The sequence below is a fragment of the Monodon monoceros genome, unplaced genomic scaffold (genome assembly GCF_005190385.1).
Source record: "Monodon monoceros isolate NGI ecotype Baffin Bay Population unplaced genomic scaffold, NGI_Narwhal_1 Super_Scaffold_1, whole genome shotgun sequence".
In the NCBI taxonomy this organism is placed as follows: domain Eukaryota; kingdom Metazoa; phylum Chordata; class Mammalia; order Artiodactyla; family Monodontidae; genus Monodon; species Monodon monoceros.
The window spans coordinates 53,310,065-53,334,919 of NW_021703765.1; the positions used below are offsets into that span (position 1 = coordinate 53,310,065).

Sequence of the window (24,855 nt, forward strand, 5' to 3'; positions counted from 1 at the left end):
CGCCCATCTCATTTGGAGGAGGGTATTCACACCCCAAAGAGAGACCTATTTTTTTTAAGCTGGGCATGGTGACAGAGGCTGAATATAATAGGCAATTTCTTGTACCAGTGGTTTTGTTTGTTTATTTTGTCTTTTAACCAGGCTTTTTTTTCTAGCAGTGGGTTGAAACGTATTTAGATAATTTGTCTATGAGTAAATGAATGAGTTTCCCTGTTTTAAACTTTGTCCCATTTCTTCTTATTTTTGGGGGGAGGGGTTGGGAGGATAGAGGATATAAGAAGACAGTGTTATGGTTGGGAAAGATGGGAAACTATCCTGAGTTGATGTCACAGAGGACGTAAACTCACAATTTTGTAGTGTTGGGTTATGCTAGTCTGTTCGTCCTCCCATTGGAAGGGGCATCTGCCATTACATGTTACAGTTACTGAGGGACAGGAGCGGAATATCAAAGCATTTGGGGAAAACAGACAACAAAGGAAAACAGAGGCATTTCCCTCCACTTAAGACAAAGAAGGAAAGATGTACGTGGCTACGTTCTTCAGTATGGTTCACATCCTTAGGAAAAAAAAAATCGCCATGCTTCCATCTTCATAGCCCATGCCCCCTCCTTTTTCTGGGAAGAGAAGGAATACAGGAAGCTGTAGGTGGGTGGGAGGGGCATGTGGAATGTGAAGAAATAGCAGAGGACGTAGTGTGTCTAGAGAGAAAAAAGGGAGAAGGAAACTTCTACATAGATAAGCAAAACAAGACACTCCAGCAAGAGGCTACAGTTTTGGGTTCCTGATGTAGAACTGACTCATTTTAAATCTCCAGAATTAAAGCTGAAGGAGAACAACCCCATCTGTCTCTTCTCAAATTATTTCATTTACCAATACTACCTTCTTTTGTCTTCAGACTGTGAACTGCCAGTGCTTTGTGCTTCATCCTTATAAGTATACACATTAGTGCTGAAAGTTTCCTCAGAGACTGTGTAGATGAGGGATAGCACCTTGTGTCATGGCTGGTCAGTGAGAAGTGTGGTTGAAGCTCTGTGTTGAGAAGGGATCCGAGGCCCAGTCTGTACTCAGTTGGGAGGGTGCTGGGATCCATTAATTCTGGGATCAGCTAATGCTGTCTGCACGGGGCTGGGGTGGGGCTGAGAGGGAGTAATCTAAGTGGCACCATCCAAGCTAAGAGCATGAGACTCTCATTTAATTTGGGAGGGGGGTGGTGGGACTCAGAGACATCAAACCAGTTGCCAAAAGCCACAGAGCTATTTATTTTTTTAAAAAGTTTCAGGATTAGAAAAAGAATGATGATTTCGAGGATTAACCATCCTGAAAATAAATCAGCATTTAGGATTGAAAATAAATCTTCCTGAAGCCTTTTGTTACATACATTATCCACATCGCTGGGAGCTCTGACGGGTCCTCTCCAGAGCCAAGCATGCACAAAAGCCTGGGGCCCATCTCACCGATTTCAGAGGAGTTTCAAAGTCTATAATATCAGAGGCTGACTATTTCTTCCAGGAGAAATTTTTTCTTAGTGCTTGGATGAAGGGATAAAGAACTACGAAGAGATTTAAAGTGTTATTTGCTTAGGATAATGGACATTTATTTGAATTTAACTTTAGAATCTTTTACATGACAGCTCACTTAACATCATTTTTTAAAAGTTCTTTTTACAGTCTATTGAATAAAAGTCCACGATGGGATTTGGACATGGCTTTAACTAATCATGGAAGCAGACAGGAGTCTCCTTTCCAGAATAAATAGCATATTATAGCAAATCCAAGTAAAAGACTTAAATCCCTCATCAGAGCCAAGCTGTGGTGACCTGCTTTGAGGGAACTTGGGCCTCCAAACCTCTCTCCTACTTGCCTGAGAATTTGCTATTAAACATTCAGAAGTTCTTTTTGAAAATACTAATATTCTTGGGTGATATGCCGTTTCAAATTCGTTGTTAGTTAATAATGAAGAAAGAAGGAAAAGCTAGCAGTGAGGGGAAGGGATTTGTTACTATCTGTGGGAGAAGAGAAGGGAGTGGGAGAGATAATGGTCCCCAGAGAGTAGCTACAGAAGTTTTGCAGCCCAAAGATGGAGTTCATTGTCTCAAGACTCCTTCTGACTCCAGAATGTTCAACTGACCTTAGGCCTTAGCTACCTGAAGACACAATCATTGACATTAAGTAGCTGAAGAGAACTAGCCTCAGAAATAAGCTCTCAAGATGCCTTTGGAAAACAGAAAAGAAAGAAGAAAAACAATGTAAGAAAGTGTAGGAGTGCCTCTTCTCCAACATTCCTGAGAGAAGATGGGAGTTGAAAACCTCAAACAAAATGTTTGCCCCATCTCACTTGGCTAATTTTAGTTATCTTGGTTCATGGCTGTGATTCATCCCTAAAGCTGTGAATTGCTGAGGAGGAAGGAGGAAAAAAAATGGACTTAAATGTCAAAGAAGTAGGAACAAAAATACAGTTTTCTTTTTTGGGGAACTAGAATTCCAGGATATGGGGATCTTTTTTCTTATGAGGGATGGAATGCTTCGAACTAGAAAAATAATGAGCTCCAGTCAAAACATCATCAAGAAAGAAAAGAATGGATTATGAGTTATGTCATGTCCGAATTTTTGCTTTCCTAGTGTATTCCCCTTCTTTCCCTTGTGTACCTCTTGAAATCTCATTAAACTAGACATCACTAAGACACCTATGTTGTTGAGTATGATGGAAGCTTAATATGCGGACCGTAAGCGGAAAGGGAGCTCCTGGAGCAGATGAGGGAGAAATGAATGGAGACAAACAGGCTATGACAAATAAGTCTGGGGGAGGTGACGGTAGCACAGGGAAGAAAGGCGTGTGTGAATGACGGTGAGCTGTTGTCTTGCCTACTAAAGAATAGAGAGTGACAGAGATGGTTTGGTGAAACTCCATCCTTAGAAAAGAAAAAACGTTTTTCAGTGTAGTAGGTGTCCCCTAGTAAATTGGGTACCATTTGGAATTTCCATAGGTTTGGAGGAAGAAAAGCACAGTCACTACTCTAATACTCAAGTACCTGACCTTTCTACCATCAGTTTAGCCACTGTCTGTGTGTCCACCTTTTTCTGCTCTTCAAACTTCTGAACAGTAAAAAATATATATATAGGATGGTTGTAAAAACAGGCTCCGGGACATTAAAGGAAGATAACATCAGGTGGAAGCAAAATGAAAGAGTTCCAGTGACTTCAGAGCAGATTCCCCACAGCCCTGAAGCTAATAAGGAGATGGGTCCAAGACTCAATGGTGAAAGTTGATTTCTGCACCTCCCCTGTCCTCAGCCTCCTTAGAGCACTCCCCGCACCCTCCCCTGTGGCTCTGCTCTTTTCTGTTCTCCTCGGCCCTGGTAGGACTCGAGCCCTGGTAGGACTCGAGCAGCAGGACTCATTGTATCTCATCCCCCACAACCCAAAGCGTCATGCATCTGATGTGACATGCATCCCAATAGGTAAATGAATGGGATATAAAGGGGGTGGAAGGGACTCTGGAAGTTGCAGAATCCCACTGCTTGGTTTGCATTTGAGGATACTGAGATCTTGAGGGTCCAAGTGAATTTCTTGCCCAAAGCATCCCCGTCTTTTTGCGTCTTCTAGAAGATGTCAGTTAACACCACGGCTGTGACTACCTTTAATTGCCTCTAGGGGAGAGATATTCTAAAGTTCACAGAAGATACTTCCCAGAAGTTTCCTTGGCCCCCCCTAATTTTCATACCACCTCGGCCCACTGCCATTATTACAAATCCAGTTCTTTTCAGACTGGCTCAGTTCTTTTCTGAGCCTCTGTGAGGGGTGCCGCAGTGCAATGAAGACCCGATTGTATTTTCCATTTCTGTGATCAACTGTTACCTTGTGTGGCAGGGTTAGGGGTTACATTGTATTTCCCACACTGATATGTCAAAGTCCTAAATTTAATACCTGTGAACATGACCTTATCTGGAAATAGGGTCTTTGCAGATTTAATCAAGTTAAAAATGAGGTCATTAAGTTTGCTATTTGAATACATTTCCATGATAGAAGTCAGCTGTTTTTTAGTATTCTGGGTTTTAATAATCTAGTTTCTTCTCCTCAGTCTGATGGATTTGGTCTTTTTTCTGTTTTATTTACTTTGCCTTTTAATATTTTATTTTGTAATGCAATATAAATGCACGGATAGTAATAGGTATTTCCTCAAAATATGGAATCAAAGGCACTTAAAAATACTCATTACCCGTAATCCTTTTTTTAGTCCAAATGACGATCCACATGATGATCTGTTCCAAGGCTCTGATTTGCTCTCCAGAAATAATATTAACAATTAAATCAGGCCTTACAATGATCAGTTTCAGTAGTTTCTTTTGTGATGCTGTTCTCTGTTTACACATAGCACAGACCGAAGGAAGGACTACTTAGAACCATATTTTTCAAAACAAAAAAAAATTTTTAAGGTCTTACAAATTATAATATGCATCGAGTGTCCAAGTTTAAAAACATCTGTCAAGAATTTTCACATATTACCCAATTTTTAAGCATAGCCACATTCTATAACCTTCTCCAAGATAATCTACTCTATTTTATTACTCAATCATCTGAAAAATTCAAGAGTTTTTTAAGGAAGCATTGCCACATAGATTTAGTGGCTAAACAACATCCAAGAGTGGGGATACACAGATATCCTCACTGGTCAGAAATCTTAATTCTTTTTAGAGGCCATTCTGGATCGTTGCAAACTCTTTTGGAAGGTTGGGGGTTCAGCTTATGGTCTATGCAGGGCGCAGCTGGATGCCTGTGTCTTTGAAGGCACTGGGATGTATGAGTCAGACCCAAGGTCAAAATCAATAGAACATTCAGTGCATCACAGTGCTCCATCTGTGGGGTGTTTTCTGCCCCATTTACGCTAGAAGTTGCAAGATCGGATTGTAGGTGATTATACAGGGGGCCGGGCTACTGGAAGTAGAGCGTTGGAAACACTTACTTGAGTGTGGTGAGTTCTGTAAGGGATGGCTGAGTAGCCTTGAGATAGCTTTCCCTTCGCGCAGCAACTTTGGGAGAAGGCTTGGGGCTGGTGTCTGAGTCCCCGCTGTCTTCATCTCCCATGGCCTTGATGTAGCTGCCGCTCCGCATTCTACGGCAGGGAATTTCATCATCTTTACCTCGAGGGGTGTACCCTGTCCATTCATCCTGAGGGACCTATGCAGATACAAAACAGATAGTTCATGCTTTATAAAAGTCTATCTTCTTCTTTTCTTTCCTGACTGTGAATATGGGTAATACGGGTAATTATGTAAAACTTTAGACATTAACTTTTCAACAATAGTGTTTTACCATAATTGGTCTGAAAATATTTTGAATACATGCAAATCTATGTCTCAAGCTTTGAAAGAGCCTGGGTACTAGGAAAAAGTATAACCATTTGATTCACTTCTCCGTTTTCTCACGCTGAAAACGATTGTCAGGCACACGGATGCCGTTGGAAAGCGGTTTTATTAGAGCTTTTCAATGGTTTGTTTTCAGTTGTTATTTAAAATTCAGGAACGTTTCTCTTTTACCTTCCCTGCATCTTCCATCTCTAGCATATTGTATCCATAGGGCTTCCTCCTAAACCAGTGGTCTACACCAGATGCATTCGCTCCCCAAGCACCGATTCTTTCTGAATCCTCTTAATTTGGATTTAGCCTCCATAGAGTGCTCGAAACACTCTTTGAAGGTTTCCAATGATCTCCTCATGAAAGCTAGTGGCACTTTCTTAACTGAAATTTTTCTTGGCCTCTTCACACACACACACACACACACACACACACTCAAAACACCTCTTAAGAGTCTCTCCCCTTTTGGCTTTCTGGTTACTCTACTTACCTGAGTTACCCACTACTTATCTGGATTGTTCTTTCCCTCTAGCTTTGCTGGATCCTGCTCCAAGTCCCTAATTGTGGGGACCCCTCAAGACAACGTTCTCAGCACGCTGTTCGTTTTTCTTTCTACAATCATTTCCTTTGAGTTCAGCAGGGTACCACACTGTGCTACAGAGGGCTTCTTTCTGACCTTATTTTCAGTTCTTAGATTCCCCAGTTCAACATGGACCCAACCTAGGGTCTCATATCTCCTCCATTTGGTAAAAGAAATGCACAATAATGGCCACTCTTTGTATCCATTAAGAAGTAACAAACATCCTACGTACTGTGCACAGGACACTGCACAGGGCTTAATTAAAAGAGACCAGAAAATGGGGAGGCTGGTTCTTGCCCTCAGCAAGCTGATAACAGAGATGAGAAGACAGAGCATACAAAAATTTGGCAACAGTTCCAAGTCAACGTGTTAGCAAGTTTCAGATGTGGTGCCGTAGATGGACTATGCACTAAGGAGACACTAGGAACAGGAGTTATCAGTAATGGTGATAGGGAAGGAGGATCCAGGAAGGACTCCCGAGAGCTGGCCAGGTTTGCACTGAGAAGGTAAAAAGGTATTGACTATTTTCATGCTAACTATTCACTGATTATCCATTAAATAATGCCATGTTTCATTATTAACATTTAACTAGGCTAAGAAATTTGCTTATAGGATCTTGTTTCATTGATACAACACCTCTGTGTATTTTTCTGTATTTCTCGGATGGGAAGCAGAAGCTCAGAGAGCTTAAGAAATTTGCCAAAGAACACATAACTAATAAATGGCAGCACTAGGGTCCAAAGCATTTTTGGTTTAACTCAAAGATAAGTGTTTACTTAATCTAAAATTTATGATTAATAATATACAAATTTTAAATCTAAAGTGTTAACTGTCCACAATGATACACACACAGAGTAGACATAGATTTTTAAACATTATCGGTTCTAGGAACTGAGAACAGACATTCCACTAAAAGCACTATGCTTTCCTCCTTAATTTATACATTTATCTATATAATTTGAAAACGTATATCTAGAAACATCAGACTGAAGAGATGCTACTATTCCTGGACCTGAAAACAGTGGTTTGTAGGTTCTAATGCTGAAAACTACCAATAAAGTTTGGTTAAGCTTCACTATGCAGCTTATTTTATTTAACAAACTCTTAAATCATGCTTCCTATGTGCAGGCACTGTTCTAAAGGCTTTATACAGGTTGACTCATTTGATCCACACAGCTAAGGGCACTATTATTATCCCCATTTTACAAATGAGGAACCTGAGGTTATGTAACTCGCCCAACATCCCAGCTACAAAGGGGCAGAGTTCCAGCCCAGCAGCTCCTGGGGTCTTGCCATGACCATATTTGATGCTGTCTCTCTCTGTATGATCTTGTGGCACCTATAGAACTGAACAACTATCGTCCCATGACCCCTTTGTCATCCATCACGTCTGATCCATTTGCCATTGATTAATTATGGTAGTAGCAATGTAGAGTTTTTGCTCTTTTAGCTAAAAACCCATCCACATCACCATAGCAACGGGGAGACTTCTTAGGGAAATGATAAATGCTGAGAACAGTCTTGTTTTCCTTCCATTGGCAGGTGAGTCACTGCAAAGATATGATCATACTCAGAACCTCATTATTGGCTCAGTAATTACATCTTATAAATTCAGTTGGTACAGCTGAGGGTCACAGAGGAGGCAGCCAGTGCTCGCCATTTCTCAGTACTGATGCACGGCTCGTAAGTGTCGCTCTCTGAACTATGTCAGAGACCAGTGACAACTTATAAGCTCATAATGCTTATGAAACAAAACACGGCAAATTTTTGTTTAGGTGTTTTGTTTTTTTCAAAGTTAGTTTATGGTAGAAACTTGGTCTTATACTAGAAACAGGCTGCAACTGTTGCTAAGGGAACCAGCTGGGAAGTATTTAATGGGTATATGTTTCAATTAAACATATTTTTCAAATGATATCAGCTAAGAAGTTTATGGAAGTGATTTGCTTTGGAATGGGTTTTAAAAATCAATACATTATTCCTACACTGAAAGGCAGCCTACAATAAATTACATGTAAAATAATACAGAAATTAGCTCCAGGAAAAAGGTAAAGAAACAGAACCTCAAGACTTTGGAGAAGAAAAATACTGCTGCAGAACAATAAGGGCCAGCAAAGTCGCTATAATTTGAGCCACAGTTTTTATTATGTCTCTTAAATTTGAAAGCAAAAGAGGAGGCAGTGGTTGGTTACATTGTTTTCAAGGAAAGCATACCAGTTTGTTTAGGGGCCAGGGCATGAAACGTTACTCCCTTTCCATTGAAAAGAAAGGAGAGTCATGTGCTGCGGCTCCTATTGTGATCTAGTCAAGGTTGCTGTGTCTTTCTGTGTCAGTTGCACAGAGAGAAAAGATTTAGGCAAATCCAAAGAAAAAACTAACCTTGCAGCTGTCTGAGAAAACCTTCCTATTACCGGTCCTAGTGGTTAGGGGAATGGAAATCTTTGTACGAAAGGGAAGCGGGAGCAGATAAAGGAGCAGCCTGGGCACTTGTTGATGGCAGGCAAGCCAGATGTCCTGCTTGCCTTCACGAGCTTCGTGGGGCGGTTAGACCCAGTAAACGTTAAAGAAACAGCAATAAAATCAGTCTAATAAAGCTTAGGGTTTAACAACAGTATGGGTTAGAGAAAAAGAGGATTATTTGTTTTTTAATGCATATGTTTAAGCATGAAACTCCAGTGGAGAACTTTATTTTTGAGGGAACAAAATGAGAATTCATGTGCATTTTTCTATTTTGGGGATAGCCAGGCTATAACTTAAACCATATGTCATGGTTCAGGAGTAAAAAGACCTATCTCTGACAAGGAATGACCATAACCAGATGCTATCATCCTCTAATTACAGGATGAAGATGCTTTCTTAGTTGAAATAGTGTCATGGGCACTGAATGATGGGCCATCCTAATGCAACAAGAGAAAATTAATACCACCTAATGGTGGCATGCTTACATTTTCTGTCTCCCTCTTGGCCTCTCTCCTTGTCTGCCTCCCTTCTTCCTTCACTTTTGCAAGGTTTTTTTTTCTTTTTCTTTTCTTTTTTCCAGAGAAGGCAGGATTTATTACTTGCAGCAAGTAAGGAAAACACCTGCTTTCCCAAAGCGGTGTCTCTGCAAGTATTTTTTGCTTGTTCATTTTCAAGCCATGGTCTGGGTGCCGGGAATGTGCAGGCAGTGAACCACACAAATGTTGATCCCAAGTTGTGGAGCTTACATTGCAGAAGGAGAGCAGGAAGAGATGGATGATAGACAAGTATACCCATAAATGAACAAGATGATTTCAGAAACCATAAATGCCATTAGGAAAATAAGATGGGGTGATGTGACAAAGGGGTTGGAGGAGAACTCCTTTAACGTGTTCCTCAGCGAAGCCACTGGGAAGAGGTAACATCTACGAGGAGATCAGGTCCGACCAAAGGAGCCAACCTGGAGGAGAGCTGGGGAAGTGCTTCCAGGCAGAAGGATCAGCCAGTGCGAAGTCTCTAGAGTAGGGATAAGCTTTGTGTGTAACTGAAGCCTAGGAAGAAGACGCCATTGTGGCAGGAGAGTCCTGACCAAGAGGGAACTGCCAGGAGAGGCTGGGGAGGTGGGACCAGGTCACACAGGCTCTTGTAAACCCATCTCAAATCTTCCTTCAAGCTGAACTCAGCAATCCCAAAGCTCCCTCCAACTGCTCCAGCCTAAATTCAACTCCTTTATGAAATCTATAGCATGTACCATCTACATAATGGGTCAGCCAACTGTAGCTCACAGGTGAAATCCAGCTTGCCATCTGCATTTGTAAATAAAGTTTTATTGGCACACAGTCATGCCCACTCATTACGTATTGACTGTGGCTGGTTTTAAATTAGAAGGGCAGAGTTGTATGGTTGTGATGGAGACGGTATGGCCCCTAACCTGATCGTCAGATTCCTTCTAAGTACTTAAGTTGCATAATCCTACAATGGCATTTATATATATGACTTGTTTTCTGTGTCTTTGTGTCATCTCTCCAATGGCTCAGTAAGCTTGCTGAAACTGGGGGAAGCCGTACTGCTGAAGGGTTAGGGGCTTGGGCTCTGCAACCAGCTTGTCCAGGTTTGGGTTTCCGCTGGACCACTAAATAGGGACATCCATGGGCTCCTTAATTAAATTCTCTGTGCCTCAGTTTCCTTGTCTGTTTCCTACCCCATAAAGTTATACATGGATTAAATGAGGTAATGACCACGAGCACACAGGAAGTGCTCAATAAAGGTCTGTTTTATGGGAGTTCTGCACTCGGCACACAGATGCTCCCTCATGGTGGATGACGTTGGCTTTCCAAGAAGACTCTCATGCCTTGCTTTCAATTTCTTTGATAATGGAGGGGCAGAAATAATTGAAATATATTAAGCAAAAACTTAAATTTCTAATATACTGCCTACTCTACATTCTCTGTCCTGGGGATTCACCTCTATTCTGTAGGACCGAGTGGGGAACCTGCTTCCTTGGGCCAACTGAAGCTGGCCTGGCTTCCCAGTGATCGAATCTCAAATGACTCCTTTTTGTTCATAAAGCAGAAATTTTAAGGAAAAAGAAAACTCCATTGGAGATATTTTTGTATTTGGAGAAGCTATTTTTCTTTTAGAAACCTTGACTCAAGACCTATGCATTCCAGATGTCTGAGGACGGTTAAAGCCAACAGCCTGTGGTCAGGGAGGTGCTGGGCTGCACGAAGTGTCTGCTCTGTGCAGCGCTTAGTCACTGTGGTGGGGAGAGGCTGGAAAAGAAGAACTAATTAATTCCAACAACAATTTTGCATTCACTCACTGTGTGTGACCTGGAATGAGTCACTTTACCTCTTTGATTCAATTTTTCCATCTGTAAAATGGGGATGATAATAGATGTATAATGAATAGAGATAATGTGTGTGAATATAGCTTGTGAACTTCAAAGCACCATTAAAAGTCTGAGAATAAAGGTTACAGATCTGTCTCCTCGTGGCTACTTTTAAAGTATGGCGAGCTATAAATATCTTGGGATTAAAAAGCAGTGGTGTTTTAACTAACATCCTTCTAGTCATTAAAGTAGATATTCTAGTATAAAGATATAAAAGCAAAGGGAATATATATGTACCCTATGTAAAAATAGAAAAGTCTCATATATATGAAAATATAAATAAAATATATTATTATATATTTCTATTTATAATATATGTAATTTATAATGTATAATATAATGTATATTATATATATTTTATATATCTATAAAAGGTTTCCCATAGGGAACCTTAAAGTGGCATCATTCAAGGTAATTCCTTCTGTCTGAATGTCTCAAACTCTTTGCTAATTTTTTATTTTTGGTGGGGGCAGGGGGAGGTTATCCTATTCCCCTCTTGGTTAATAGGATTTCTATTCTATTCTGAATAGACAAGGTACCCCTACTTTTACACTTCCTCAGCTTTCCCCTGAACTCCAAATGTTGCATTTTACCGAATCCAAGATACCAACGTAAACTCCTCAATACATTTTTGTACCACTAAGAAAGAAACACCACCAATTAAGCTCTGACACTCCATAGATTAAATGATACATTCCAATATCAAAGATGCTAAAATGTGAGAAATATGGAGCTCAGGAATCTATCAAACAGCTTTTTAAAGAATATGTGCAAAAATAAGAACACGAATTGATGTATTCTGGGATAGCAATTATAGAACTTAATGTTTGTATTCCTTAGTGACCAGATTAATAACAGTTAGCATTCAGCTATGTCATGCTTTGGCCAAAAACATAAGTTTACACAATTGTCTCATGATGTTTACAACCGCCTTGAAGGATAGGAAGAGTAAATATTATAATCTCATTGTATCAAATAAAGAAACTGAAGTCCAGAGAGGTTAGTAGCTAGGTCAGAGTGACACCGCGCCCAAGCTGGGAGGGGTCTGCCATACACAGTCCAGGGAGGTTTTTTCTTCGTATTTAGATCTTGGTTGTTTTAGGAGTAACAATTGTCATTTTATGATGATCTAAAGAACACAGAGTTCAGATAAGAGAACAACTTCTGAGAGTTTTAAAGTCTGAGGAAAAAATAATTCATAAACAAAGAACTACATGCCTTGAAATTAAAATAAGACATACTATTGCAGACATGGGAAGGCTTACTTTGAAAAGGCCCTTCCAATGCACATGGGGTTTGGCTGAGCTGCTGTCATAGAGTATAACTCAATGTAGATAGAGTCAGACATTCTGTGCCAGGGATGGTCTGGGAGCCGATGGCTGGGAGATGAAGCCATGTGTGAGTGACTCCTTGAGAGCAGATTATCTCAGGATGGGAAGTTGGATGGCGAGGTTTGGAGTAATGAAAATGCGTGAGATTTGGGGAAATCTGAGAGCCACAAAAGGAACGCAGACACTTAGAAAGCCGGGACAGCCAAAATGGAGCATGTGTCCTGAAATATACCAGGGGAGGCCGGGGTAATTCTGTGAGCAGTTCTGGGCTGCAGAGATTTGGGAGGAAAACACATAAACCTAAGGCAGAGGTGAGGTTTAGAGCCAGCTTCTATTTCATCAGGAACCAAAGAAGCTGGGAGAAATAACTTAGGCATTTGGTTCATTAGGTAGAAATCAAGACAGTGGAGCAAGGAAGAGCTGTGATTAAAATGGTGGGTATCAATACTAGGCTTGTATTTGCAAGGCTACCCATTAGCGGCTGTGGATTTCTTCAACAATTGAGCATTTCAGTTGAAGCAACCAGGTAAGTGAGGGCACTTGGCTATAGCTGAAGGGGGTCAACCTATTTGGCCTTTCCCGAGCTTGATAAGGAAGGGTAAATAGGAGGAGGCAAACCTGTACCTAGGAAAGGAAAGCTGGGGATCTGAGATAATTACAGAATAAGCTGACATGTATAGAGTAATGTCAAGGGCTGGAAGCGATACCAATGTGACTTTATTTTAATCCCTCTAGCAGTCCTGTGAAATAGACACTCCTGTTTCCATTTTGCTGCGGCAAAACTGAACTCAAAAAGCTGGACTGACTTGCCCAAGGTCATCATAACGAGTAGGAGTCTGCATTTATCTGATACCAAAGCCTTTGAGGATATCACGCTGCCTCTGATATGCTGATTGAGGGTGTGAACAAATTAACTTAAAAAAAAATGAGTGCGTGCTCCCATGCTCTGTACTTTTTAAAAATAAATTATAACTGTTGAAATAAGCACACACAGTAGCTTGCCCCTAATTGGCTAGCACGGATAAAGAGGGTTTAAAATAATAAATATGGAAAATAAGTGTGAGATAAAGCAGCGCTTACTGTGTCACCATTGCGTGGCGCCCTTAACAACGGTTGTCCTCAGTTTTTGCTTAAACGTGCGTGGACAGTTTGTGAGGAATTCAGAAGACCTGCCTGACTGCCACGTTTTCAAGGGTGCTGTGAGGGCCTCCAAGCACTCTGGTGGTTTTTCAGCATTTGTAAGAAGGCTTTGCCCTGGATGTTAAGGTCCTGCCTAGCACTCTGTCCGGAAATGGCTGTAATGCATCGGCCTTCTAAGCACTTTTAGTGAGCTCTCAGATTCCCTACTCACTCGGCTCCTCTGCATCTTCTTTGCAGCTGGGAGAACTGCTTTTCTGCTCCACACAGCTTTCAACTTGACAAATGCGACTTGGCATAAATGTCCCTGTAGCCTTTTTAGCTTGCTCTTTTCAGAGCAAAAGCAGAAAGAAAAAAAAAAAAAAGCAAGAATAGGAAAATTACAATTACACGATGTGTAGATCCCAAGGCCTGATTTCCCTGGCAACCACCCTTTCTAACTCCCCTTGAATCCTGAAGCTGGTGTAAAAGTTAATTTGCTTAAAAATTACCTATCAAGGACAAGAGTAAATACCTACCTCTTTTTAAATAGGGCTAATACCCATTGCCACATCTTTCTCCAAATAACATTTTAAAATACCCTTGAATAGCACGTTGTAAACAATGCTATTTGATGGTGATTCACTCACTGCTACCCTATGGAATTATTCTCACCCACGTATGTTTACAGGTATCTATGGGGTACCTTGCACCATAGCAGGTGCCAGGGCGATACACCAAAGACATTTCACAAAACACAGTCTGGTCTCAAAGAGGTTTACATGTTTTAAGCGGATCAGGCAAATCTGGGGGGCGGGTGGATGAAGGAAAAGAGTAAAAATAGCTTTAACGCGAATCAAGCTAAGTTGAGTATTAAATTTCAGTACCTCCGAATTACCTACTGGCTTTGTAGTTGGTTCTTATGAATCCTCTTCTTGGTGCTAAAACTGTTCCTTTGGAGTTGAATGTATCTGTGCAAATGCAAAGTGCATTTCCATTGGGAAATGGCACTGCAGGAGAAATGTGGAGGGGCAAGGTCTGTGACCCCTCAAAGGAGGGGAAGGATCCATGGGCCTTTGTGCATGGGCCTTTGTGCGGCTGGCATAAAATATTGCTGAGGTGATGCTCACGTCAAAGGGGGCACGATCTGTTGGGAAGATACCCCTGTGATACCAGAACAAGAAATAGTAACTACGGTACTATATTCCAGTATAATATGAGGAGAGGGGAGGAAAATGCATTTTATTCATTGTCTACCCTGTATTTTGATTGTAGTGAACGTCTGTGGCTTCTGCTACCCAGTTCTACTTCTGATTCTTATTGTCACATCCCCACGATTTGGCTTTGGGGAAACCTTGCTCCCCCCCACTTGAGGTCTCCATATGTCTCAGGAGTAGCAGAGGACTTGGCATATCACGTTCCCCAGCTCTATTGCTTGTCTCATGGCTGAGTGTGTGATCTCAGGCTGTTCAATCAGCAAGCATCTCCGGACCTTTGCTTGGAAGCTGGGACAAAGACTGTTCCTCTCCTGCAGTATATCTATAGGGAAGCAATTAGCTTTAGGACCCACTGGCAGCCATTTTACATTCCCTGCTACACAAACATTATCTCAGGTAATACAAAACCCCAGCGTGGTTAGTCATTCCACCGAAAAGATGAGAGAATTGAGACTTATGCTTTAAATAACATCCTCGAAAATTTATACCTAGTAAACCGTAGTCAGAATTGAAAGGCACATTTGTCTCACTCAAATTTCTATGATCTTTTCATCATATCATTCTGTAACCTTCAAAACTCAGTAGTTTTCCATTAAACATAAAACTCAAGCATCAAGCTGCTGGGAGATACAACACTATTAACATTTTGAAACCTGTAACAAGTAGTGAGGGTTAGCTGCTTGGAAGAACCGAAAGACTTTAAAAAATAATGCCCGCAGAACACCCGTCACCCAGCAGTCATAGCTGGCTACAAGTTTGAGTGAAATATAAGCAAGAACATAATTCTAATAGATAGCAAGATAAAAACACCAGAGGTTTAGGTCTATGGTAAATATATGTATTTCCACTGACTATACAGAGATAAGCTAATTTAGAGTCCTTAGTTTTTAATGCAACTGTTCATTTCTCACATGTCTTTCTGACATATTGGAGGCACGTCTGTTGGCTTGCCATGGCTAGCTAAGCCATCATATTTTTCCATTATTTTTGCAGTCACTAGCATGTAGGTTTCTGTACTATAATTCCATGACTCGAATCCCCTGAGGCAAACTAGACTTCTGTGTCTGGTGTTCAGAAGCAGCGAAGTGGGTAGAAGGTTAGTGAGCTTCCTCCTGGGGTCAATAGAAGCCCAGGTGTAGAAATACCATTCATCAAAAGTAAACTTCAGTGTTGGCTAAAATTTTATGAATCTCCCAGCATGTATGGAGACCCCAGTCCTTGTCAAATGCTTATGAGCATGGATCTTTCTCCTCAGAATGTAAAGTCTGATAATCTTATTAGGAACAACTGTTAAAGCTCGTTTAGAGTCTAAAAACTATGAAGTCCATCATCTCCAGTATTAATACTTAATTTCCAAATTATGAATTTTGAAATGAATTTCAGCAAATATTTTCCTTTAGTTTATCATGAATTGGGGGATATTAAGTTTCTCAGATGATGCTATAAATTATTATACTTGTGAATCATTCACTTAGGTATTTGGCATCTATTTAAAAAAACTCAGCAGATTTAAGAAGAGACCCAAGTAATAATTTCCTGCTTTCCATTGCTATCATATGATTACTACTGCATCTTAGTGATGTTTGCACTTTTTATTCTAAGTTACATTTACAACACCTGAACGTGTACTGCATTCAAATGGACCAAAATAGAATCCTTCCTTCCTGAATACCACACTCTAATATAACCATATGATCATCTTTCAAATTACGTGAATCTAGAAAGAACTGAATAATATTTTGAGTGTCCTTTGCACGTGTGTAACACAGAATTCCACGTTAATAATCCTTGTATGGGGAAACTGTCTCTTGAGGATTTGTACTTTAAGCCTATATTTCAACCCACTTCCTCTAGACAGCATGATATCTAGAGCTAAGAGGAGCTGTTACTAAAGCCTGGGCACAGATGAGTGATGCACCCAACAGGTACCTGAACCAGGATTTCCAAACTAGCTCAAGCTCCAGTGAGAGGGCATGTCCCACCTGGAGTATTCATTGTAGGGTTTGAGGTAAGGTTTCTTAGACCAAACTTTATGATGGTATTCTTTTCCTTTGCTTAGTGGTTAGGCTGGAGGTAAAACTACAATACCATTTCTTTTGCGATGTTTTCAAAATACTGTTAAAGTATTCATTCACTTATCCAATACATATTTGTTATTCAATGTATATACTGTTAAAGTATTCACTCACTTATCCAATACATATTTGTTATTCAATGTATATACTGTTATTCACTCACTTATCCAATACATATTTGTTATTCAATGTATATACTGTTAAAGTATTCACTCACTTATCCAATACATATTTGTTACTCAATGTATATTATTGTGGAGTAGCTGCTGCTTTAGCCACAGGGGACACGGCAATGTATAACCAGGAAAAACAATTGCCTTCGCGGGGGGGGGGGGGGGGGGGGGGGGGGGGTGGAAGGAGGAAAAGGACATTCATATGATAAATAAAATGTACGTTACATGGTGGATGTGCTGTGGAGAAAAAGAAAGCCGGGGAGGGGGACCAGAGGGTACGTGTGGGCGGGATGTGCAGTGTTGAAGGGTGTGCACAGACCCGGAAAGTCTCACTGAGAAAGAGACCTCCGAGTACAGATCAGCACGATGAAGGGTGAGGGATTAGCCCTGAGGTCTGTAAGGTGAGTGCTCAAGGCTGAAAGAAGAGTGAGGAGGTCCTGAGGGGAGGCCAGGTGGGAGGGAGAGGAGACTGTAGGTGAGCACAGCTGTGTGTGATGGTGGGCGTGATGGCAATCAGGGGTGGGGTGCAGATCATGTGGGCTTTGCAGGCCATGGTGATGACCGTGGCTTTGACTCAGGGTGAGATGGGAATAGATCGGAGGTTTTGATGAGAGATGGGACACTTTCTGGCTTAAGAGGATCACTTCCGGTGCTGGTTGAGAATGGCTAGGAGGGGGTAAGGGTAGGATCAGAGGGACAGTGTGGGGGGCTTATGCAGTAATCCAGACTAGAGTGGAGGTGAGGGATGCTGGTGGTGGAGGAGGAGATGGGGAGAAGATAGGGCCAGCGGGTTTCTTAACGATGATCGGGACATGGGTGTTGCAGGTAAGAGAGGAGTTATGAGAGACTCCAAGGCTTTTGGCCTCATCAGTGGGATGGAGTGAATTCCCATTAGCTGAGATGAGGAGGCCCAAGGGAGGTGCAGAGATGGGGGACAAAGCTTAGGAGTTCAGTTGGGGACGCGTTCAGTTTGAGATGCCCACGAGACATCTCAGTAGAGAGACTGAATGGGGATGTGGGTATCCAAGCCTGGGAGTTCAGGTAATGTGGCTGGGAAACCAAATGTGGGCAGTCCCATGGTATTTAAAGCTCTGAGAATAATGAGGTGATCTAAGAAATGTAAAAGAGGGCTTCCCTGGTGGAGCAGTGGTTGAGAGTCCGCCTGCCGAGGCAGGGGACACGGGTTCGTGCCCCGGTCCGGGAAGATCCCACATGCTGCAGAGTGGCTGGGCCCGTGAGCCATGGCCGCTGAGCCTGTGCGTCCGGAGCCTGTGCTCCGCAACAGGAGAGGCCACAGCAGTGAGAGGCCCGCGTACCGCAAAAAAAAAAAAAATGTAAAAGAGAGAAGTGGCCCAAGAGATGTGCCCATTGGGCACCGATCCAACCTCAGGAGCTGGGGAGTTGGGCAGGAACAAGCAAGACTGTCTGAGAAGGGTCACCGAGGTGTGGTCCTCAAGGCTGAGTGTGGAGGGTTTGTTGAGGAGCAAGGAGTAATGAACTGTCACGGTGACTTTTCCCTGGTCTTAATCCCACTGGGGCACGAAATCAGCAAGGTTCATTTTAGCCCAGAGTCCTGAGCTGCTTTATCCGAAGGGTTCTGTGTTCGTTAATCAGCTTTATCTTCCCAGCAAGCTGCAAGCTTCTTGAGTTCAAGGCTTTTGTTTTCTTCTTTCTCTCTCTCTCTAAAGCAGGAGCTTTTGAACACTTTTTAAACTATGTTTCACAGTAAGAAATACATCTTACTTTGGAAATGGGTACATGCACATACACCACTGAAAGAAAGAACTACTTAACCTCTCTGCATGCCACGCACTCTCTCTTCTATTTTCTTCTATTGTATTCTACTTAGTTAAAAATAATGTTGTTTGTGACCCACTGGATTGATTTCACTAACCACTAATTGGTTGCGGCCATCGGTTTGAAAAACATTGTGTTTTAGAGCATCCAGTACCGAGCGCCACCACGCTCATTATTCATCAGAGAGACAATGTGATTCATCTTTGTTTCTCCCAAAGCACCTTTGATAAAGTAAATGCTTAAGACGTGCTTGCTTGTTGGATGAATAGCTATGAGACCCTAAAGTAATACTCCTTGAGTTGAGTGCTCCGGTTCTTAGTTACCTTTACATTTACTGATTGTATTTTTGTAGAAGAATATTTCTAAATGGCTTTCTATCTTCAGAATAAGGACAGACAAGAGTGTCTTTCTGAATGGGCCCCTGTGTAGCCGAGAGTCAGAGAACGCACTGGCCAGGGTTGGAGATGCCCTCTCAGAAGGAGTCAGTCCAACAGCTGGGCTGGTACCACATGTGCAAAAGCAAGAGCAGGCAGCCTGATGCTTGAATGTATTTGCATGTTGTTTTTCTAAAAGTTGACATATACTTGACTTACAATAGTATATTAGTATCAGGTGTACAACATAGTGATTCAGTAGTTGTATAGATTATACTCCATATAAAGTTATTATAAAATATTGGCTATATTCCCTAAGCTGTACATTACACCCTTGTAACTTATTTTATACCTAGTTGTTTGCGCCTCTAAATGTAACACCTGAAATCACAAAACTGCTAGAAGAAAGCATAGGCAGTACATTCTGACATCGTCTTAGCAATAATTTTTTTGGATCTGCTTCCTCAAGCAAAAGAAATTAAAAAAAAAAGCAAATGGGACCTAATCAAACTTAAAAGTTTTGCACAGTGAAGGACACCATTAGCAAAATGAAAAGGCATTTGCATGTTATTAATAAATAAATTAAAAGGCTTTCATTCACCTTAGAACAGCCCTGTCTTTTTATTCTAATTTATATGGTACTTGATGTCAATGTCTGTCATTTAAGAACAAGAGAGAAAAACCCATTAAATATCTATGACCAAAATAGACGGACTGGGACAAAAAATCATTAGGAATAACATGTTTTAGAATCTTGAAGGGTCCAAGTATAGAAATGATATATTATTCAACCTAGACGTTTCATTAAAGGAATCTTTAAGCACCTGGCACATAGTAAGCTCTCAATAAATGTTAGGTAATGTCTAAACCCTTCTCCACACAGCACACCTACAAACGTGGCACAGAAGAAAATGGAATGTTTTGCCACTATGTAATTCTTACCCAGGTAGTTTTTCACGTACGGGGAAGGATCATAGTGACATGAATATAGTATAGAGTTTGGAATCAGGTAAAGCTGGGTTCAGATCTGACTCTACAACTTACCAGGTGTGATTTTGGCCCAGTGACCTTAATCTCTTTTAACCTCAGTGTTCTCAAACATCAAATGAGGACAGGAACACATACTCAGGGCCTTACTGTAAGGATAAAGATGGTATGAACTTACATATAAGTATTATATATATATATATATATATATATATATATAAAATGTCTATTAAATAAAAGCTTGTTTTTGGAATTCACAAGGTATTTTTGTGTAGAAATCATGTTGTAAGTGATGATTAAGTTCCCACGGGGAGCCAACCCCCTACAGCCTATTTAATTCATAATAGAGCTGAACCGTGGTGGACTGTGGAATAGTTCAAAGCTCTTTGAGCTTGGGGGTGGGAGGGGCTTGGGGTGGGAAGTTCCGTGCACTTGGGGGAATCTTCAGTGGCCTGTGAGTAAGGGACAGTGGATCAGTCAACGTTCTGAGAGCAGAACAGAATGAACAGAGATTTCTTTGAAGGAATTGGCACATGGTTTTGGTTTTGGGGGATGGCAAGTATGAAATCTGGTGGGCAGGCTGGTAGGGTGGAAACTCAGGCCAGAGCTGATGCTGCCGTCTGCGGGCAGAGCTGCTTCTGCTCCTGGAAGAAGAGCTTTGCTCTTAGGCCTTTCACCTGATTGGACGAGGCCCAATCACATTATCAGGGGTCAGCGCCTTTCCTTAGTCAACTGAATGTAGATTTTAATCTACACAATTCCTTCCCAGGGATGCCTGGATTAGTGTTTAAGTAAATAACTGGGTCCTCTAGCCTAGCCAGGTGGGGCACCCAGAACCAACCATCACAGGTGGCGGCTTCTGGGGCGGCGGGCGTGAGACTCCAGGTGCAGACAGGACCCCCTCAGTGCTGGTTGATAGGCAGGCTCTCTTCAGTCGTGAGCTGTATGTGCTCTGTCCCTTCTCTAGGAGTTAGTTTGGGTCAAAACCTACATGTAAATACCAGCTCCCTATCCGGCCTCTCAGGAGCCCCACAAAGGCTGTCCAAGCAGAGGGAACCTCTGCTGTTTGGACTTCAGACCCAGCGCCTAGCAGAGCACCCGCTGGGCTTGTGAATTTAATTGACAAGCTTTTAAGGGCAAGAGAGTCATTTGTGAAATTTCTGTTTCTCGTTGACAAATGAAGAGGAAAATCTACACATCACACCACACGAAATACATAGGATTCTCAGAGACCTATCTTTTGTTTAAGCTCTTCTACATTCTAAAAGACCAAGAATTCCATAATGACCTCCCTTCCTGGAACAAATATAGAGCTCACCTAAAAAAATAAAGAAATGCTCTGACAACCTGCCCATACTACTAATGTAACACGATCACAATATTTTAAAACCACTTGTTGACAAATCCGTCTCACCCACCCACTGTAAGCTACTCGAGAGGCAGGATGACATCATTCCTCTGGCTGAGATTATGTCTTATTCCTGCCTGTATTTCCAGTTCCAAGCAGATTATCAAATAAGCTTAAAAAATAAAATGAGATAAAAGTGCTCATGAAATCGTTTATTACATCACCTGAGTTATACCTCATGTTTGGATCAGTTGGGATGTAAGTGTGGGAACCTTCAGTCCTGGATTTTCCTCTATGAATAGCAGGGAAGAAGTCTGCCATCTGATATGCAGAGGTAGGGAGTGCCCTGTGCATGCAGGAGCTGGTGGTGGGGTGCAGTATCATGGCGGTGGATTTGGGGGATTGGATGCATAGCCAGCATCCAGGAGAGAGTCGTTGGTGGCCTCTAGGGAGCTGCAATTGGGTGTTTCTGTGGAGGTCTGCCAATAAAGAAACCTGAGTATATCACTCGGTTTGTCAAATTCAATTCCTTCTCTTCAGATGAACATCTATTCACATCATGCTTTGATAAATGCCGGCATTTACAAATGAAGAAACTGACACCCGGAATGTAAATTACAGTTTATACCGCTAATAAGTGGCAGAATTGGGCTAGAATTCAGATCTCTTCTCTCTAGGACCTGAGTGCTTTCAGCTTCATCATACTGCAACTACTTATCCTCTGAACTCAACAAAATGAGAAAATGATTCATCTTCATGACTTCTTTTCACAATTTGCAAAACGGTTTTGATCTCCTCTATGGATATGCAGAGAACAAAAATGGAGGTTGGCTCCTATGTGTAGATGGGAAAAACCACAACAGAACGCAGTCTTTGGGAACTTATATGTTTTGTACAGCTTATACCAACATTTGTTTCACTCAAAGGAATCTGTGCAAACGAAATATAGCAAATAGAGACATGAAAGTGACATTGGCTTATAAATATAGGTATGTGTCACGTCTTGCATTGTATCATGAACCTAGACCGTGCCAACTTTTTATGATAAAAACTGTCATGAGGTAAGAATCTTATTCAAGATAATGAATGATTATCTTTGTAGAAGAGTCTTTGCTAATGGCATGCTCCATGATTCCTTCTAACCCCCAATATATATATTTTTTAACATCTTTATTGGGGTATAATTGCTTTACAATGGTGTGTTAGTTTCTGCTTTACAACAGAGTGAATCAGTTATACATATACATATGATCCCATATCTCTTCCCTCTTGCGTCTCCCTCCCTCCCACCCTCCCACCCTCCCTATCCCACCCCTCCAGGCGGTCACAAAGCACCGAGCTGATCTCCCTGTGCTATGCGGCTTCTTCCCACTAGCTATCTACCTTACGTTTGGTAGTGTATATATGTCCATGCCTCTCTCTCACTTTGTCACAGCTCATCCTTCCCCCCACCCTATATCCTCAAGTCCGTTCTCTAGTAGGTCTGTGTCTTTATTCCTGTCTTACCCCTAGGTTCTTCATGACATTTTTTCCCCTTAAATTCCATATATATGTGTTAGCATACGGTATTTGTCTTTCTCTTTCTGACTTACTTCACTCTGTATGACAGACTCTAGGTCTATCCACCTCATTACAAATAGCTCAATTTTGTTTCTTTTTATGGCTGAGTAATATTCCATTGTATATATGTGCCACATCTTCTTTACCCATTCATCCGATGATGGGCACTTAGGTTGTTTCCATCTCCGGGCTATTGTAAATAGAGCTGCAATGAACATTGTGGTACATGACTCTTTTTGAATTATGGTTTTCTCAGGGTATATGCCCAGTAGTGGGATTGCTGGGTCGTATGGTAGTTCTATTTTCAGTTTTTTAAGGAACCTCCATACTGTTCTCCATAGTGGCTGTATCAATTCACATTCCCACCAGCAGTGCAAGAGTGTTCCCTTTTCTCCACACCCTCTCCAGCATTTATTGTTTCTAGATTTTTTGATGATGGCCATTCTGACTGGTGTGAGATGATATCTCATTGTAGTTTTGATTTGCATTTCTCTAATGATTAATGATGTTGAGCATTCTTTCATGTGTTTTTTGGCAGTCTGTATATCTTCTTTGGAGAAATGTCTATTTAGGTCTTCTGCCGATTTTTGGATTGTAACCCCCAATATTGATGGGAATTCTGGAATATTGTCTTTAGAATTCTCTCTCTCACACATACACGGACACATACCCACATTTCATATTCAGCGATGATGTTTTTCCAGTACAGAAGTTGTGAACTCCTACAAACAGTAACAACGCAGATATATTTCATTTGAGAAAGGCTTATTTTGGGTCTTTTTTCCCCTTTCTTTACCTTTTTGGTAATGAGTCAAACTGACCTGATTTGGGTTCTTCAGCTATTCAAGCCTCCTCCTAGTAATAAGGCTGGCCTGCTGTAATTCATATACACCTCACTGCTGCTGGATGAGGGGGCACTTAACCTCCCACTCAAGTTTGCAATTGTTTGTGCAGAGGAAGAAAAAATTTTGAATTAATAGAAAAGTGTTAAATTAAGCTCCACTTATGATATCCCATCTGGCAAAAAGTAATTGTTTTCTCTTTTCTTGAGACAGAGTTGGACAACATCCAGAAAACAAAACAAACTCTTTTGTGTCAGAAAGTCCACAGGGAATTTTTTTTTTTTTTAAGGAGGACATAGTTCTTAAATCAGAAAAAGAAAATTAAGTGCTTCCTAGCTTCTAGCCAAGCTAGTCAAATGTTCTGATATCACTGTAAGAAGTCCCAAACAGAAAATACTTTTGGGGGGTAGGTAGGACACTGTGGGGTAGGATGAGGCAGGAAAGGGGGGGATTTGTTCTCTTCTTCCGTCCAAAGTGCTTCTAGATGTAAAATTTGACCTGATTTCAGTTGTAATAAATATATGGGACACAGAGGCAACAGACACTCAGAAGTGGTTTTCCCTATCTGGTGTTTTAGGGATGGCTTTTTGAACAAGAATCACATAAGTAACAATTGATTTTTCTGTCCAATTTTGTAGGAGGCATAATTTTCTTGAATTTCCTATGGAGAAGTACATTTATTTGTTTTGATTTACAAAACATCCTTCCTTTGTTCTTATGTTATACAGAAACCAAAAGGAGACATAAAAATTGTATCCGGGAGGCATTTGGGGATCATGAAATAATTAAATCAGAAGTTTCTAGCACATGGATCAGTAAAAGTAGAGGAAACTAGGGCATCTGACCAGCCTCCCCTTTGAAGCATTAACATAGGCTAGCCCAGGTGGATTCAATTCAGATAAAATTTTAATATCTTTATTAAGGTACTTGAGGATGTAGATTTATAAAAGATAGAGTGATTCATAAAAATTCTATTATTGCATTATTTTAATTAATGAAACTCAGTTGATAACATAACAAAAGCACTGACTGAAAGACTGAATATATAAAAATAATATCTGCAATTTATTCAACTGATGAGTTGGTTTAAAGATTTAATTACTGGGCGATTTATTTTGGCATCATTTGTAAAAAGCTAACAAGTGATTGTGAATGACAGTTGTCGATATGCATTGCTAACATCCTAGTTCCTCAATATGTAGAATGTGATCTTCCTGAACGCAGCGATTTTGTTTTGTTTAGTTCTGTATTCTCAGTATC

At 41.1% G+C, this 24,855-nt stretch overlaps 1 protein-coding gene across 1 annotated transcript in view; it reads right to left on the minus strand.

The window, feature by feature from the left end:
- The window catches only part of DLGAP1 (DLG associated protein 1), a 292,601-nt gene that overhangs the window by 218,932 nt on the left and 48,814 nt on the right, over positions 1 to 24,855 (minus strand). Inside the window, exon 2 of the mRNA XM_029218054.1 lies at positions 4,959 to 5,173. Within this exon, the coding sequence (XP_029073887.1) occupies positions 4,959 to 5,173 (215 nt within the window). The remainder of the gene's footprint in view (positions 1 to 4,958; positions 5,174 to 24,855) is intronic.